At 40.1% G+C, this 15,237-nt stretch overlaps 1 protein-coding gene across 8 annotated transcripts in view; it reads right to left on the bottom strand.

Annotated features, from left to right (window-relative positions):
* Window positions 1-15,237, bottom strand: part of LOC124132657 (transient receptor potential-gamma protein-like) — a 383,698-nt gene that overhangs the window by 31,855 nt on the left and 336,606 nt on the right. For all 8 annotated transcript variants that reach the window (XM_046496669.2, XM_046496670.2, XM_046496674.2 and 5 more), the window contains 2 exons: window positions 12,456-12,974; window positions 11,587-11,821 (listed from right to left, as the gene is read on the bottom strand). In XM_046496669.2, coding sequence (XP_046352625.1) covers window positions 11,587-11,821; window positions 12,456-12,974 — 754 coding nt within the window. The remainder of the gene's footprint in view (window positions 1-11,586; window positions 11,822-12,455; window positions 12,975-15,237) is intronic.

Here is a 15,237-nt window from a genome sequence, read left to right as displayed (position 1 = left end):
GTTTTCTTTGCATTGCATTGTGTATCACACACAGGTGTACAAACAACTGTGTATGTTCTCTGAAGAATTTAAAGAATGAAAAAATGATGAACCAAAAATATTTATATGCCAAAACAATGTTTTACAAAGGTAAAACTTGAAAGAAAGTGCCCAAACTGATGACATGTGGAGCCTGTTCTACTCAAATAGCGATAACAGGTGCACACTGGCTTCCACTTCACACAAACCAAGCGGATGTCAGTGAGATGGTTCGTCTGTCTTACAGACCCTGATACAAATATATATATCAAGTCTATAATGTTTGGCAAGTCTAGATCTGAAAATGAAGAGAGCCTCTGGGCTCCCTTTTATTATATTTTTATTAAGATATTTGAACAACTGTTTTTTTTTTGTACAATATGTTCATTTCAGAGACAAGATGTTTGTCTATGAGATGGGTTCAACACTGCTTTGAATAACACTTCAGTTATATCCTGGTGTGTCCATGTTGGGGAAAAGCCTGACGTAAAGATCTTAAATACTTACCACTTGGGTGAAACACATAAAGATTTGCATGGTGCTGACAAACCAACAATCATGATATGAGTGATACAAACCCATGATCATCGGACTCTGGCAAACCTAAGGGAGACAACTCAATACAGCCAGCAATAGATGGTTACTCTTCTGAAAGACATTTTACCAGATTACCGATCCTGTCAATACTGGAAACAAGAAATATATTTCAGAAAAACATGTAATTCTACATAGGTATAAAATTACACTTGAAAAATATCCCTGTCCATTAAGCTTTCAAGGGCAATAAATCATTCAGTACATACAGACAAATTTATAAACAATGGTATTCCACTATCAGAAAATAAACCCCACTCAGACACTCAGATTCATACAACAATTTACCTTACACAAATGGATTTGTTTTAAAAACCACAAACAAATGACAAATATTACTCATGTTGAAAATGTACCCCAAAATAACAATGGGTCAAATTATCAATGTTTACAGCCTGTTCAAACTTATTCAATAAATCTTTAAAGCACACAGCCAATCTAATAACCACAGACTGATGATATCACAAGTAAACGGACCAGTCTTCATTGGCTCCCTATGTCCTGGTAGCAACAAAAATTCTTCATTGTGTTTATGGTTGGGGTCTGTTAGATCCTGTTGGAGCCTGTTGGAGCCTGTTGGCCCTGGCATCTGTTTTACACTTTATATCCTAAACACAATCATGCACACTAGCTCTTGCAAAAGACAGCCTTCCAACAATTCATTCTCATCTGATTAATGACTTTCATTTCCGGGCTGGCCCCCGATTCTTCCATTTTGTAGAAGTATGAAATAATACTGTATGCAAAGCATGGGACCATGGAGAAGCTGTTTGTTTAATTTGATGTAATCGGTAATACATGGATGATTAGACAAGCACTAGATGAAATGGCATATCTAATAACATCCAGCCTTAGAAAAAATCCTTTTCTTCTGGGGATATTGGCTCAGCCCTCATAATGGGAGAAGGGATAATTTGTTATTTCACATAACATACTGCAGAAGCTTTTTCAGTAATATATGTGCTAGTTTCACGAAAACTTATTTTATTTGAATTATTTTTTGCAATACTAGCTGTTTTTATAACACAATGTTTGGGAAATGAAAAATATTTTTATAAAAACATTTTCAACTTTCATAATTTATAATGCCAAGGCAAGGATGTATAAAAGCAAATTCTTTTTTGTTAAGATATTACTACATTATTGATAATCCTGTTTTCAGTCTAATGGTATTTGATGAGTGTACTAGTATTTCCATTTCCCCTAGCTACAGTTAAATTAATTCCTGTTACTGGGTTACAGCTTTTCACACATCAATGTGAAGGACATAAATCAGGCAAGTCTTGAGGTCCTTCAGCAACAATCCTGCACATCATCAGTTCAGGGAGAAAAAACACCCGAAATGTAGCTTAATTGTCATACTTAAAATAGAAGGATTTATCACAACAACAGTGAATGGCAAAAGAAAATATAACTGGAAGATTCAATACTGGAAGACTAAAAGGCCATCGGTCTGAAACTGAATGCATGATGTGTAGCGGCAATAAAATTTCCGAGTCCCGTGATGGGATTTGAACCACAGACTTTTTGATCAGAGGTGGGACGCCTTGTCCTCATGACCAAAGAGGTTAACCCATAAGCAGGCTGACAAGATAAGGATGTCATCTGTGGGATGACTCCACGCCCTGCTGCACATGCTACACAATTCCTGTGCCATACGATCCAGCTTGGTACCAAGGTGGACCATAGCCGCAGCCATATATATCAACCCCTGCACCAACCTGCACTTCTCGGGACCACTTAGTCACCAGATCTTGTCCAAGGAGAGAACTTAACACGTTTTTGAGAGGGCAATTACTGAGAACATAACGACATCACCGAGCGCTCTCTTGTCCTTTTATTCTCTGTCAGTTACCTCCCATACCAGGTTTATAATGAAGCTCAGACCAGCGCATAATGTTTCTTTATTATCCCTAATTTCATCTATCGGTCGGACGACATTGACATTTAGGTATGCCTCGGGGCAGCTCTAGGTCTGAACAAGTCTGCAAGAACAAGTCCTGATGAGATGGAAGAAAATGAAATAGTCCTTTTATTTAGGATATGTGAAAAGATGTTAACATGGAGAAATTTACAAGCTTATGGGGTCATTCACTGCCTGCATTATAAGTTAGTTGTAACCTCTTCCTCAACATGACATTTACAATCTGATGTTAGAATACATATGTACTTTAGAATGCTCTGTAGCTCACTTTGTTGGGCTTGAGGAGGGAAACTGTTTAGCTTGAGATGCTTCTTCTTATGAATGGCTTAAGCATGACAGTTAGCTTTTGTTTGTTTGTTTGTTTGCAGTTTACCGCTGCACTCAGCACTATTCCAGCTATATGACAGCGGTTTGTAAATAATCAAGTCTGGACCAGACAATCCAGGGATTGACATCATGAGCATCGATCCAGGCAATTAGGATACAATGACATGCATCAGCCATGCATAATCACCCGATCCCTTTCGTCCCCACTTTCGACAAGCATAGTCGCCTTTACAGCAAGCATGGGTTGCTGAAGGCCTATTCTAACCCGGATCCTCGGGGATCCATGACAGTAAGCATGGCAGTACCAATAAGCATGACAATAAACGTGACCATACCAGCAAACATGACCATACCAGTAAACATGACAATAAACATGACCATACCAGTAAACATGAGAGAAAACATATGACCATACCAGTAAGCATGAGAGTAAACATGACCATACCAGTAAACATGACAATAAACATGACCATACCAGTAAACATGACAGTAAACATGACCATACCAGTAAACATGACAATAAACATAACCATACCAGTAAACATGAGAGAAAACATGACCATACCAGTAAACATGACAATAAACATGACCATACCAGTAAACATGAGAGAAAACATGACCATACCAGTAGACATGATCATGACAGTAAACAGGACCATACCAGTAAACATGAGAGAAAACATGACCATACCAGTAGACATGATGATGACAGTAAACACGACCATACCAGTAAACATGGCCATACCAATAAACATGCGAGTAAACATTACCATACCAGTAAACATGACCATACCAGTAAACATGACAGTAAACATGACCATACCAGTAAACATGACCATACCAGTAAACATGACAAACATGACCATACCAGTAAACATGAGAGAAAACATGACCATACCAGTAAACATGACAATAAACATGACCATACCAGTAAACATGAGAGAAAACATGACCATACCAGTAGACATGATCATGACAGTAAACAGGACCATACCAGTAAACATGAGAGTACCAGTAAACATGAGAGAAAACATGACCATACCAGTAGACATGATGATGACAGTAAACAGGACCATACCAGTAAACATGGCCATACCAATAAACATGAGAGTAAACAGGACCATACCAGTAAACAGGACCATACCAATAAACATGAGAGTAAACAGGACCATACCAGTAAACAGGACCATACCAATAAACATGAGAGTAAACAGGACCATACCAGTAAACATGACAATAAACATGACCATACCAGTAAACATGAGAGAAAACATGACCATACCAGTAAACATGACAAACATGACCATACCAGTAAACATGAGAGAAAACATGACCATACCAGTAAACATGACAATAAACATGATCATGACAGTAAACATGAGAGTAAACAGGACCATACCAGTAAACATGAGAGTGCCAGTAAACATGAGAGAAAACATGACCATACCAGTAGACATGATCATGACAGTAAACACGACCATACCAGTAAACATGGCCATACCAATAAACATGAGAGTAAACAGGACCATACCAGTAAACAGGACCATACCAATAAACATGAGAGTAAACAGGACCATACCAGTAAACAGGACCATACCAATAAACATGAGAGTAAACAGGACCATACCAGTAACCATGACAGTGACAGTGACGGTGACAGTGACCAACAATGACTGAGCATGCCAATGGCCATCAATACTGTCCTAGTCACCCCAGCCTTGAGGTTCAGGGGCAAAAGACTGGTCAGAGATGGGCTACACATTAACCATATCACATCACATCACATCACAGAAACACCTAAAGTTTGTGAGATGCTATCAACACACTCCATCACGCATCCTGAGATTATGAACATTAACATTGCAGGTCACCAGGAACAATCCAATCAGAATACTGGCCAGCATAACAACAAAACCTGCCATTAATAGTGTCCACAGAAGACATATTCCCATCAAAACAGCCATTTATCAGCTGAAGTAAAATAAAATATCAATTTTTCATACACACATAATTACAAGCAATTGCAAACAGTATTTCATAAAAACGATTGCCAATAATACCATAATTGCCAACTAGGTTACATTTTCTGATTTTCTGACTATACCGCAAACAGAGACATGGGAAACCACTTCCTATTGCTATGGAAGCCCGTCAGGAACACATTCTCACCATCTCACTAAGTGTATCTAATCACATGGAAATCAGAAGCATTAAGTGAGATTTGTGGGTTTTCCCCACTCTGACCAGTCAGTAAATGTAATCAGACAATCAAATGGTACTGTCACTTTGTGGTCAATGTTTGGACCAATGGCCACCTACTGGTCATCTGCCGGTCACTCAACCATCAACAACATGAGAGGCTGTTTCCCCCAGTAATCACACAACCTGATATATATATATATATAATTCCTGTGATCAAATCAGGTGCTTCACCTGACTCTAATATGTTTTCCTAATTAGCATAAATATTGGATGTTTTGTTTGTTTGTTTGTTTGTTGTGTGAAGCCCCACTCAGCAATATTCCAGCTACATGTATATGATGACGGTCTGTAAATAATCAAGTCTGGACCAGACAATCCAGTGAAAGACATCATGAGCATCGATGGTTTATGCTGACAGCCTGAAATGTTTATGTACGACAGATATATTTTTCTAGAATTTAATTGGACATAATTAAGGGTGCATATAACACACGAGTGCATATTGTACGCGAATAAATAAGTCTTGTGAACATTGATCAATCGGAAGGGGTGCTAATTGGGATTTTCACTAGCCAATTTATTAGCAAATACTGCCGTGGGCACTTATTAGAGCAGGGCACTTATTACGTCGAATACGGTAATCACAGTACTTAGAGTCACATGTTACACTGAAACATGGGGAGATTGATATCCAGCACATTTATTTCGCTGACAGAAGAAAAACATGGCTTGTGAATAACTTGAATAAAACTTGCAAGGACTTCCAATTGGCCTATGCTATATAACCCTGCTTACATATATACTAACAAAAAGAAGTAACTGTGCTTCATACATAGTGGTACATACAACATATACATAATACTTGGTCATTCGTTTGATCAACGTTTCATAATAACAAATTCATTGTCAAAACCCTTGTTTTATAATGATTTATTTTATCCCCTGTGCCAGGCAGGGTAACAACAAGATCCATCTTTTAACATCTTATGTATGACACTCTTGGGTCAAACAGGTCAAGGTCAAATTACTATTCCAGTGTTCATCCAAATGCAGCTTCCCAAGTGAGGTAATAAATTGGTTACTATCTTCTAGTTTGCTGGGAACTAGTTGCAATTTCAAGATTGTTCATTTTATTGAAAAAGCAATTAATGATTGGGTGAAAATAAGAAAATCTTACAATTAAGGCATTCATTATCAGTAACCTCCTGTCATGTGATGAAGAACCTTGTTCAGATGTAACACTATCCAGGAACACATCACCAGGAAAACCTGCTGTGAATGAATTACTGGGCTTTATCAACTCTTTTTCCATTGAAACTGAAACAATGGCTGCTCACTGAGGGAATCGATCTATCAATCAGAATAGCAATAAAGTAGTTTCTTCCCTTAAGAAAAGAGTTACCATTTTTCTCCCTTTAAACAAAGGGAAAACAAGCCAGTTCCTCAAATGAACCAAGTAGAATTAACCCTTATTGTCTTATTTATTGCAATATTTAACAATATTTCTCAATATTTAGAGAATGAAGTCATTGTGCTGTTCTGTCAAAAGAAATTTACAATGGATGTGTGTTATTACATGCTGCTGTTAAATTTATTCTACCTATATTATGGTGGCTTATAAATATTACAAGTCTTGACCAGGCAAACCAATGATTGACAGCATGAGCAGCACTTGCAGGGTACAGTGACAAAGAATCAACCAGGTCAGATAGCAACCTTTTCTGACAAAACATTTCAACAGGGAGCCTGTTGTCAAAACAACCCCTGCTACATTAACCCTGTTACATATAGGAATATAGCTCATATGTTAAAGGGCAGTTGGGTAGGTTAGCAGTAAAAGTGTTCCATCCTTATACCAAGGGAGCACAGCTAGATGCTTGCATTTCACTGTGCAGGCCTGTTAGGTTTGCCAGACATTACCCTGATTAGAAGGCAGAGAACTTATGGATGTCAACTGGAGTTCTGGAGTAAAGCTAAATTGGTTTAAAACACACTCACTCATTCAGAAGTGTTGAACCACTACAATATGGCTTATACTGGATTAAAACCCACTCACACACTTTTTCAAAAGTGCGGTACCAACTGCAATATGGCTAAGAACGTCTTAAAACCCCACTCACTCATTCAAAAGTACAGAACCAACTACAATATGGCTAAGAACAGCTTAAAAACCCATTCACGCACTCATTCAAAAGTGCGGTACCAACTACAATATGGCTAAGAACGGCTTAAAAACCCACTCACTCACTCATTCAGAAGTGCGGTACCAACTACAATATGGCTAAGAACGGCTTAAAAACCCACTCACTCACAAATTCAGAAGTGCGGTACCAACTACAATATGGCTAAGAACGGCTTAAAAACCCACTCACTCACAAATTCAGAAGTGCGGTACCAACTACAATATGGCTAAGAACGGCTTAAAAACCCACTCTCTCACTCATTCAGAAGTGCGGTACCAACTACAATATGGCTAAGAACAGCTTAAAAACCCACTCACTCACAAATTCAGAAGTGCGGTACCAACTACAATATGGCTAAGAACGGCTTAAAAAGCCACTCTCTCACTCATTCAGAAGTGCGGTACCAACTACAATATGGCTAAGAACAGCTTAAAAACCCACTCACTCACAAATTCAGAAGTGCGGTACCAACTACAATATGGCTAAGAACGGCTTAAAAACCCACTCTCTCACTCATTCAGAAGTGCGGTACCAACTACAATATGGCTAAGAACGGCTTAAAAACCCACTCACTCACTCATTCAGAAGTGCGGTACCAACTACAATATGGCTAAGAACGGCTTAAAAACCCACTCACTCACAAATTCAGAAGTGCGATACCAACTACAATACGGCTAAGAACGGCTTAAAAACCCACTCTCTCACTCATTCAGAAGTGCGGTACCAACTACAATATGGCTAAGAACGGACAGTGACAACAAATTCAGGTTGACCTTCTGAACTGAGTGACCAACTCCAATGCATCTTTGTGCATGTTCATTCAGATCTACAAAGAACCATATATTATTCCACCTCTCAATAATCTAACTCGTTCATCATAACTCCCTAGTGTGTGCACAGAATATGAAATATGAAATATCATTTCCCTTGCATCCTGGACTATTTAATCTGTAGCCACTAATGTTTCCTGTCCTATTCACACTATAAACCCCATATTGTTATGTCTGCTATTGCCATGGTTACATGTTTTTCTTCGAAAATTGAATGTTTTGCTATCAAGCCCAGAGCAATAACTCGTCACGATGATTCATCCAACACAGCACCATCTACAGGAAATGCGTGCATGCCTATCAAAGTTTCGGGAAAAAACAAATCTACACTGTAGCTAAGTGACAGGATGGCTGTTTGCATTTATATCAATTGCCAGAACGATATTAATGGTTTGGGTAACCTACATTAGTGAAGGTTTGCCACTGACAATGTTTGTTTAAAATTAAATCTTTCAAAGACATGTGGAGGCAATTAGAAAAACAGTATCTGTATGGGGTTTTAATTGAGAAGCATGTATGACAAGTAGAGGGGACAAGCCAGGTAGCATTTTCTGAAAGGGCTGGCGTTGAACATGCTCATGCAACAAGCAAGATGATTACAAATGAGAGAGAGGGAGAGAGAGAGAGAGAGAGTGTGTGTAACATTATTCAGTTATGTCATGGTGAGGCAGCTTGATGTGGGAGAAAAACCTGAAGCAACTCATGTCTCAGATGTTACCATCATGGTGAAACTAACAAGCATGGTCATGGTACAGACAAACCAAGAATCATAATCAGGTTGAAATTTGGATTCGAACCCATGATCATAGGATTCTGCACAGCCAATTCCAGCCCCCGAATAAACAGGTTGGTTGGTTGGTTGTTTAACGCTGCACTCAGCAATGTTCCAGCCATATGACGGCGGTCTGTAAATAATCGAGTCTGGACCAGACAATCCAGTGATTAATATCATGAGCATCGATCCACGCAATTGGGATCGATGACATGCATCAACCAAGTAAGCGAGCCTGACCACCCGATCCCTTTAGTCGCCTTTTACGACAAGCATAGTCACCTTTTATGGCAAGCATGAGTTGCTGAAGACCTACTCTACCCCGGAATCTTCATGGGTAAACAGGAAGGACCAATGTCCAAATACAGCTTTTCCAGTAAGATTGCCATGAAACCAAAGGGAACTGGGCATACAGGCGCATTCATTGCTGTGCTTCAGATTCCGTGCTCATTTGGTTTCTGGGCACAAGTCGCAGATGGAAAAGGCTTTCAGATGATATTGACAGATGATTCGTTATGACATAAGTTCAAAGGCTATTTGTGTCAGATGAGGTAAAGACTTGCATCATGTACATTACTCACAAAATCAACGAAATTAACAGAATCTGAGTTACATGCCTAATATAATTAAGGCTTGCTCGGAAACTGGACTGAATTTCCCTGTGCCAAAACAGCCTCAAAAGCTGCACCCAAAGACAATGTTTTTGAAGAAATACCCAATGTGTGGTTGAGAAACTTAAAAGGGCTTTGAAGTCTCATTCAATAAAGAATAGCCACCATGTATCTTTCATAACTTCTCTGTCCACACTAACCCAATCAATACTTCCTTGACGGACATGTCTTGCATTCTGCTATGAAGAAGATTCCATTGCTTGGGAGTTGTTTCTTTGTTCCAATGAAAATAAATGAAAGCCTTGAGGGGAGTAGGTATTGAGAGCTTTTCTTCCTTGTATTACGAGGACATATCGAGGGGTAGAGCTGGTACTGACAGCTTTTCTTCACAGTGTTCAGAGGGGAAGAGGCGATATCAAGGGGTAGAGTACCCATATACATGAGTGACGTGGGGAATCGAAGCTAGCTTTTATCACTTGGCTACACACCATAGAGGCTCCTTACAGCGGTTGTGCTGGGAGTGATTGTACTAGAAGTGATTGTGCTGGGAGGGATTGTACTAGAAGTGATTGTGCTTCAAGCGATTGTGCTGGAAGTGATTGTGCTAGAATTGATTGTGCTGGAAGTGATTGTGCTGGGAGGGATTGTGCTGGAAGTGATTTTGCTTGAAGTGATTGTGATGGAATTGATTGTGCTGGGAGGGATTGTGCTAGAATTGATTGTGCTGGAAGTGATTGTGCTATGAGGGATTGTGCTGGGAGGGATTGTGCTGGGAGGGATTGTGCTAGAATTGATTGTGCTGGAAGTGATTGTGCTAGAATGGATTGTGCTGGAATGGATTGTGCTGGATGGGATTGTGCTGGAAGTGATTTTGCTGGAAGGGATTGTGCTGGAAGTGATTGTGCTGGAAGTGATTTTGCTGGAAGGGATTGTGCTGGAAGTGATTTTGCTGGAACTGATTGTGGTATCTGGTATAAAGGATAACATTTTCTTTGGGTTGAATATAACAGTACATGTTAGAGGTATAGGCAGCTTTGGCCACATGATGCTTACTGAGCATACACTGTTGAACAGCATACAACAAAGAGTAATCTCCCTATCAACAAGGCCAAACCATCTCTGACTATCCAGTGCATCACACCTTTCTACTTTTGCTTTACATTCATTTGCTTGGTTTAAGGCTCTGTGACCATAAAAATAGAAAAAACAGAAATGAAAAAAACAAAACAGAATGACACTGCTGCCAGAGGAGATCGCTTTGACAATAAAAATGATAATAAAATTAAAGTGTTTAGATTTCTGACTGATATGAGGACTCAAACCACGCAAAGGTAAAAAAAAGAAAGAGTGAGTGAGTGAGTGAGTTTAACGCGCTTTTAACAGTATTCCAGTTACATTGTGGCGTGTCAGCTTAATGTGGGAGGAAAGCCCGATGTGATGCAGGTCTCAGACGTTTACCACTTTGGTGAAACCCACAAGCACGGGTATTGTGCCGACAAACCTGGAAACATAATTGGGGTGAACCGGGATTCGAACCCATAATCATAGGTTTCAAACCCACAATCATAGGGACTCAACTCTGCACAGCAAATCGCGTCGCCTTGGACGACTGGGTCATCAAAATTAGTAACTAGCCCCACCCAAAAAATGCAAAAAAAGTCTGGCTTATGATAAATACACTGGACCCACCCGCCATGTAATCTTTGTTTTGATCCAGATTTGAATCATGATGCTAAACTTCCCAATCCATGCACTCTTATGAACAAGACAGGTTCTGTGCTACAGGAGTGACAACAGAATTGAGATGCTGATGTCACTTCCGAGTGAGTGAGCGAGTATGGTTTTACGCCGCTTTTGACAATATTCCAGCAATTTCAATGCGGGGGACAACAGATATGGGCTTCACACATTGTACCCATGTCGGGAATCGAACCCGGGTCTTCGGCGTGACGAGCCAACCCTTTAACCGCTAGGCTACCCCACCGCCCTTGTCACTTCCGAAATGAAGCTTGGTAAATGGTGACATAATGGTGATAATCCCAGCTGTGACAACCAGGCCATGACACATGCCCACTTGGGCTCTTTGACCTGATGAAGAAAACTTTGAAGATAAAATGTGACTTACACAGAAATGTGAGATATGAAGCACTATGGACGATAAACTTGATAAAGGGCTTGCGTATGAGTTCTCCAATGGAACACTTGGGAGCTATAAGATAGATCAGGGACATCACAGGGAACATGATGCCAATAGTTTGCGTGATCATCAGCTTGGATACGATATTCCGCCTGCGGAACCCGGGTAACCCCTCATACCAGAGTGAGGCTAGAAGCTGCTGGCAGTTCGGATGTGATACAAACTGAAAAGGAAAACAATTATTAGAATAAAAAAAGTCCATTTAGACACAGGCTGTCCAAACATTCTCATTCCACAAAGTGATCTTAGCACTAAGACATTGACTAACTGATGATTTGATATACTAGTGAGTGAGTGAGTGAGTTTAACGCCGCTTTTAACAGTATTCCAGTTATATCGCAACGTGGCAGCTTAATGTGGGAGGAAAGCCTGAAGTGATGCAGGTCTTAGACGTTTACCACTTTGGTGAAACCCATGAGCACGGGTATGGTGCTGACAAACCTAGAAACATAATCGGGGCGAACCGGGATTCGAACCCACAATCATAGGTTTCTGGCGTGCCCAAGGGACACAACTCTGCACAGCAAGTTGCGGCGCCTTAGACGACTGGGCCACCCGTGCCCCCGGTTTGATATACTAAGTGGAGGGGCCGGGATTTATAGAGCAAAATCGAGAAAAGATAATTTTACCTCATAATAATTAAATAATAATTTTTCCACTCGATATCCTGAAAAAAATGAGTTTTGGGTAAAAAGGGATTTGGTAAGAAAGAATTAATAGTGACTAAAATATATTCTCTGACAAACATATGTTCAAAATTTATTCTGGTTGGCATAACCCTAAGCTCTGTTTCTTACCCGTTTCTGTTTGTATTTGATGGCCAGTTTCAACCTGCTTAGTTTGGTTTTCTCTGCTCCCTGTTCGTCTGTCCCAGCGCTCGATGTGTCATGGTTGAGGATGATCTGCAGCTCTCTTGATCCTCGCGTCTGCTCGAGGAGGTCCACAGCGAAGTCCTGACACCTGGTGGCAAGTTTCTCATAGTCCACCTTAAACTCATTCTCCATTTTGCTAAGGCGCTTCAACTCTCGGCTCAGTTCAAACGAAGTCAGGATGGGATCCTTGCTTGAGAGGGCAATCAGTGAAGGACTCACCAATGCCTTGTAGGCGTTAATCCGAGAACGACTGTGACGCAAACTGTCGTCTTCACTCTCCGTTAAACAATCCTTGCAACTACACCGAACATCATGAGGTTTGGGAATGCGGAACCCTCTATCCAGGAGGATTTTGATGATTTCATAATTGTCCCGGTGCCCTGCCAGAATGATCGGTGTGATGTCAGGACTGAATGAGCTGGATGGATACAACTGATGTAAGGCCTGCAACAGTCAATACACAACATCACAAGGGGGAAGAGTGAGTGAGTGAGTTGGGTTTAACGCCGCTTTTAGCAATATTCAAGCAGTATCACAGCGGGGGACACCAGAAATGGGCTTCACACATTGTACCCATGTCGGGAATCGAACCCATGTCTTCGGCGTGACGACCGAACGCTTTAACCACTAGGCTACCCGACCGCCCCTCACAAGGGGGAAGAGGCAATTGGTCATTGATGTTAGTTGTTTAATGCTGCACTCAGCCATATTTCAGCTATTTGTAGTCTGTAAATAATCATGTCTGGACCAGACAATCCAGTGATCGAGATGGCCATTGTTCTTTCACTATTTCAAATCATGTGTGTCATCTGACTCTTATATGTTTTCCTAATTAACGTAAATATTGGAAAGTTTTGTTTGTTTGTTTGTTAATGCTGCACTCAGCAATATTCCAGCTATATGACGGTGGTCTTTAAATAATCAAGTCTGGACCAGACAATACAGTGAGTGACATGAGCATTGATCTATTTCACACAACCTGATATACATATCATTATTATGATTGAATCAAGTACGTCATCTGCCTCTAATATGTTTTCCTAATTAACATAAATATTGGAAAATTTTATTTGTTTGTTTGTTTGCTAACTCAGCACTCAGCAATATTCCAGCTATATCACGGCGGTCTGTAAATAATCCAGTGATTGACATCATGAGCACTGATCTCTGCAATTGGCAGTCCTAGATGCAAGTAATTCAAAACATAATTTTCTTTTCCTGCAAACTCAAATTATATTTTGAATATCTGCAGCTGGGGACTAACCACCATACACAAAAACAATGTCTGAATTTCAAACATGCCGCAAATTATTATTTCTGGATCTTGGTTGAAAATGTGATACAGAACATGGAGCATATAGTCTCTTTTTAAACAAAGCCCATGCATGTACTTAAACTTACATCTACAAGTCAGTTTTGAATATCTGTACGTTTCATGTAAATTCAAGTCAAAATTCGAAGTAACAACAACAAAATCTTTTTTTTATTAACAGCTGGCGGGTTCACAGAATGAGGAAGCTGTCCTCCTAGTAGTATATCCATCATGCTGAAGATCAAGGTCATATAATGCAGCTTGGTCATGTAAACTTGCTGTCAAAGCACAGCGTCTTAATAGATACTAAAAGTATAAGGTCATACATGCAACTTCATAAACAAATGTCAGCCTTCAAACACAGGCCAGACGAAATCAACCAAATATAGTAACCAGCAGTCTAAATTACAAGTAACATGAAAATAACTCCCTGTCAAAATGTATTATCGATTAGGTGAGCGACGTACATTGTTGTAATCCAATGACAGTATTAATCAACCATCAGTATCAAGGGAGAAGAAGCACTCGAATTGCATTACATTCAATCTGGAAAGGACAAATGTAGAACTACAAGATGCTTGTTTCGGTGCTTCAATTGCAAAAAATAACAAGAATTTGCCACTAATGTGGCTATATCCCCTGCCCCTGTTGCAGAATTTATGACATAATTAAATCTAAACAAACCCTAACCTTTTTTAACCGAGGTGGAACTAGTCATGGAAATTGTAAAAAAAAGAAGAGTTTGGAACCTAAGTCCATCTTGTTGCCATGGAAACGTAAAAAATAAAAATTTCTAAAATTTCTAAATAGCAAAAGGCACCATTTCAGCATGTACTTGACAGACCTGGAAAGTTTCATGAAAAAATATTGAACAGTTTCTGAATTATGCTCTGGAAACGAAACGTGACGGACGGATGGATGGATGGACGGACGGAGCCCATTTCTATATCCCCAGCCATCTTTGTTGGGCGGGGGATACAAAACGACCCTCAATTCTTGAGTAGTGTAAGTCACCTGGCCGCTTATATCCGAGACCTGCCTTGATACTGTCTCTGGGTAGCAGTACAGACATTAATGTCTTGTTATATTTACCAGTTCATTCAGGTGAGGTGAAATGGGGTTCAAAGTCGGGTCCAAGATATTTGTGTGTGTGTGTGTGTGTGTGTGTGTGTGTGTGTGTGTGTGTGTGTGTGTGTGTGTGTGTGTGTGTGTGTGTGTGTGTGTGTGTGTGTCTGTCTGTCTGTCTGTCTGTCTGTCTGTCTGTCTTGTCTGTAGTGCCAGCCCACTGATATACCCCACTGCAGTTTAACATAGATTCCCCACACAGACACATTATACTCTGAGCAGACCAGTCCTTATTTTATCTCCCTAATGTGGAGCACCAAGCAGGATAAC

Source organism: Haliotis rufescens, unplaced genomic scaffold (genome assembly GCF_023055435.1).
Source record: "Haliotis rufescens isolate VD_foot unplaced genomic scaffold, xgHalRufe1.0.p SCAF_7, whole genome shotgun sequence".
Classification (NCBI taxonomy): Eukaryota; Metazoa; Mollusca; class Gastropoda; order Lepetellida; family Haliotidae; genus Haliotis; species Haliotis rufescens.
The sequence above is the reverse complement of the archived record's forward strand: the minus strand, read 5'-3'. Positions and strand labels throughout refer to the sequence as shown.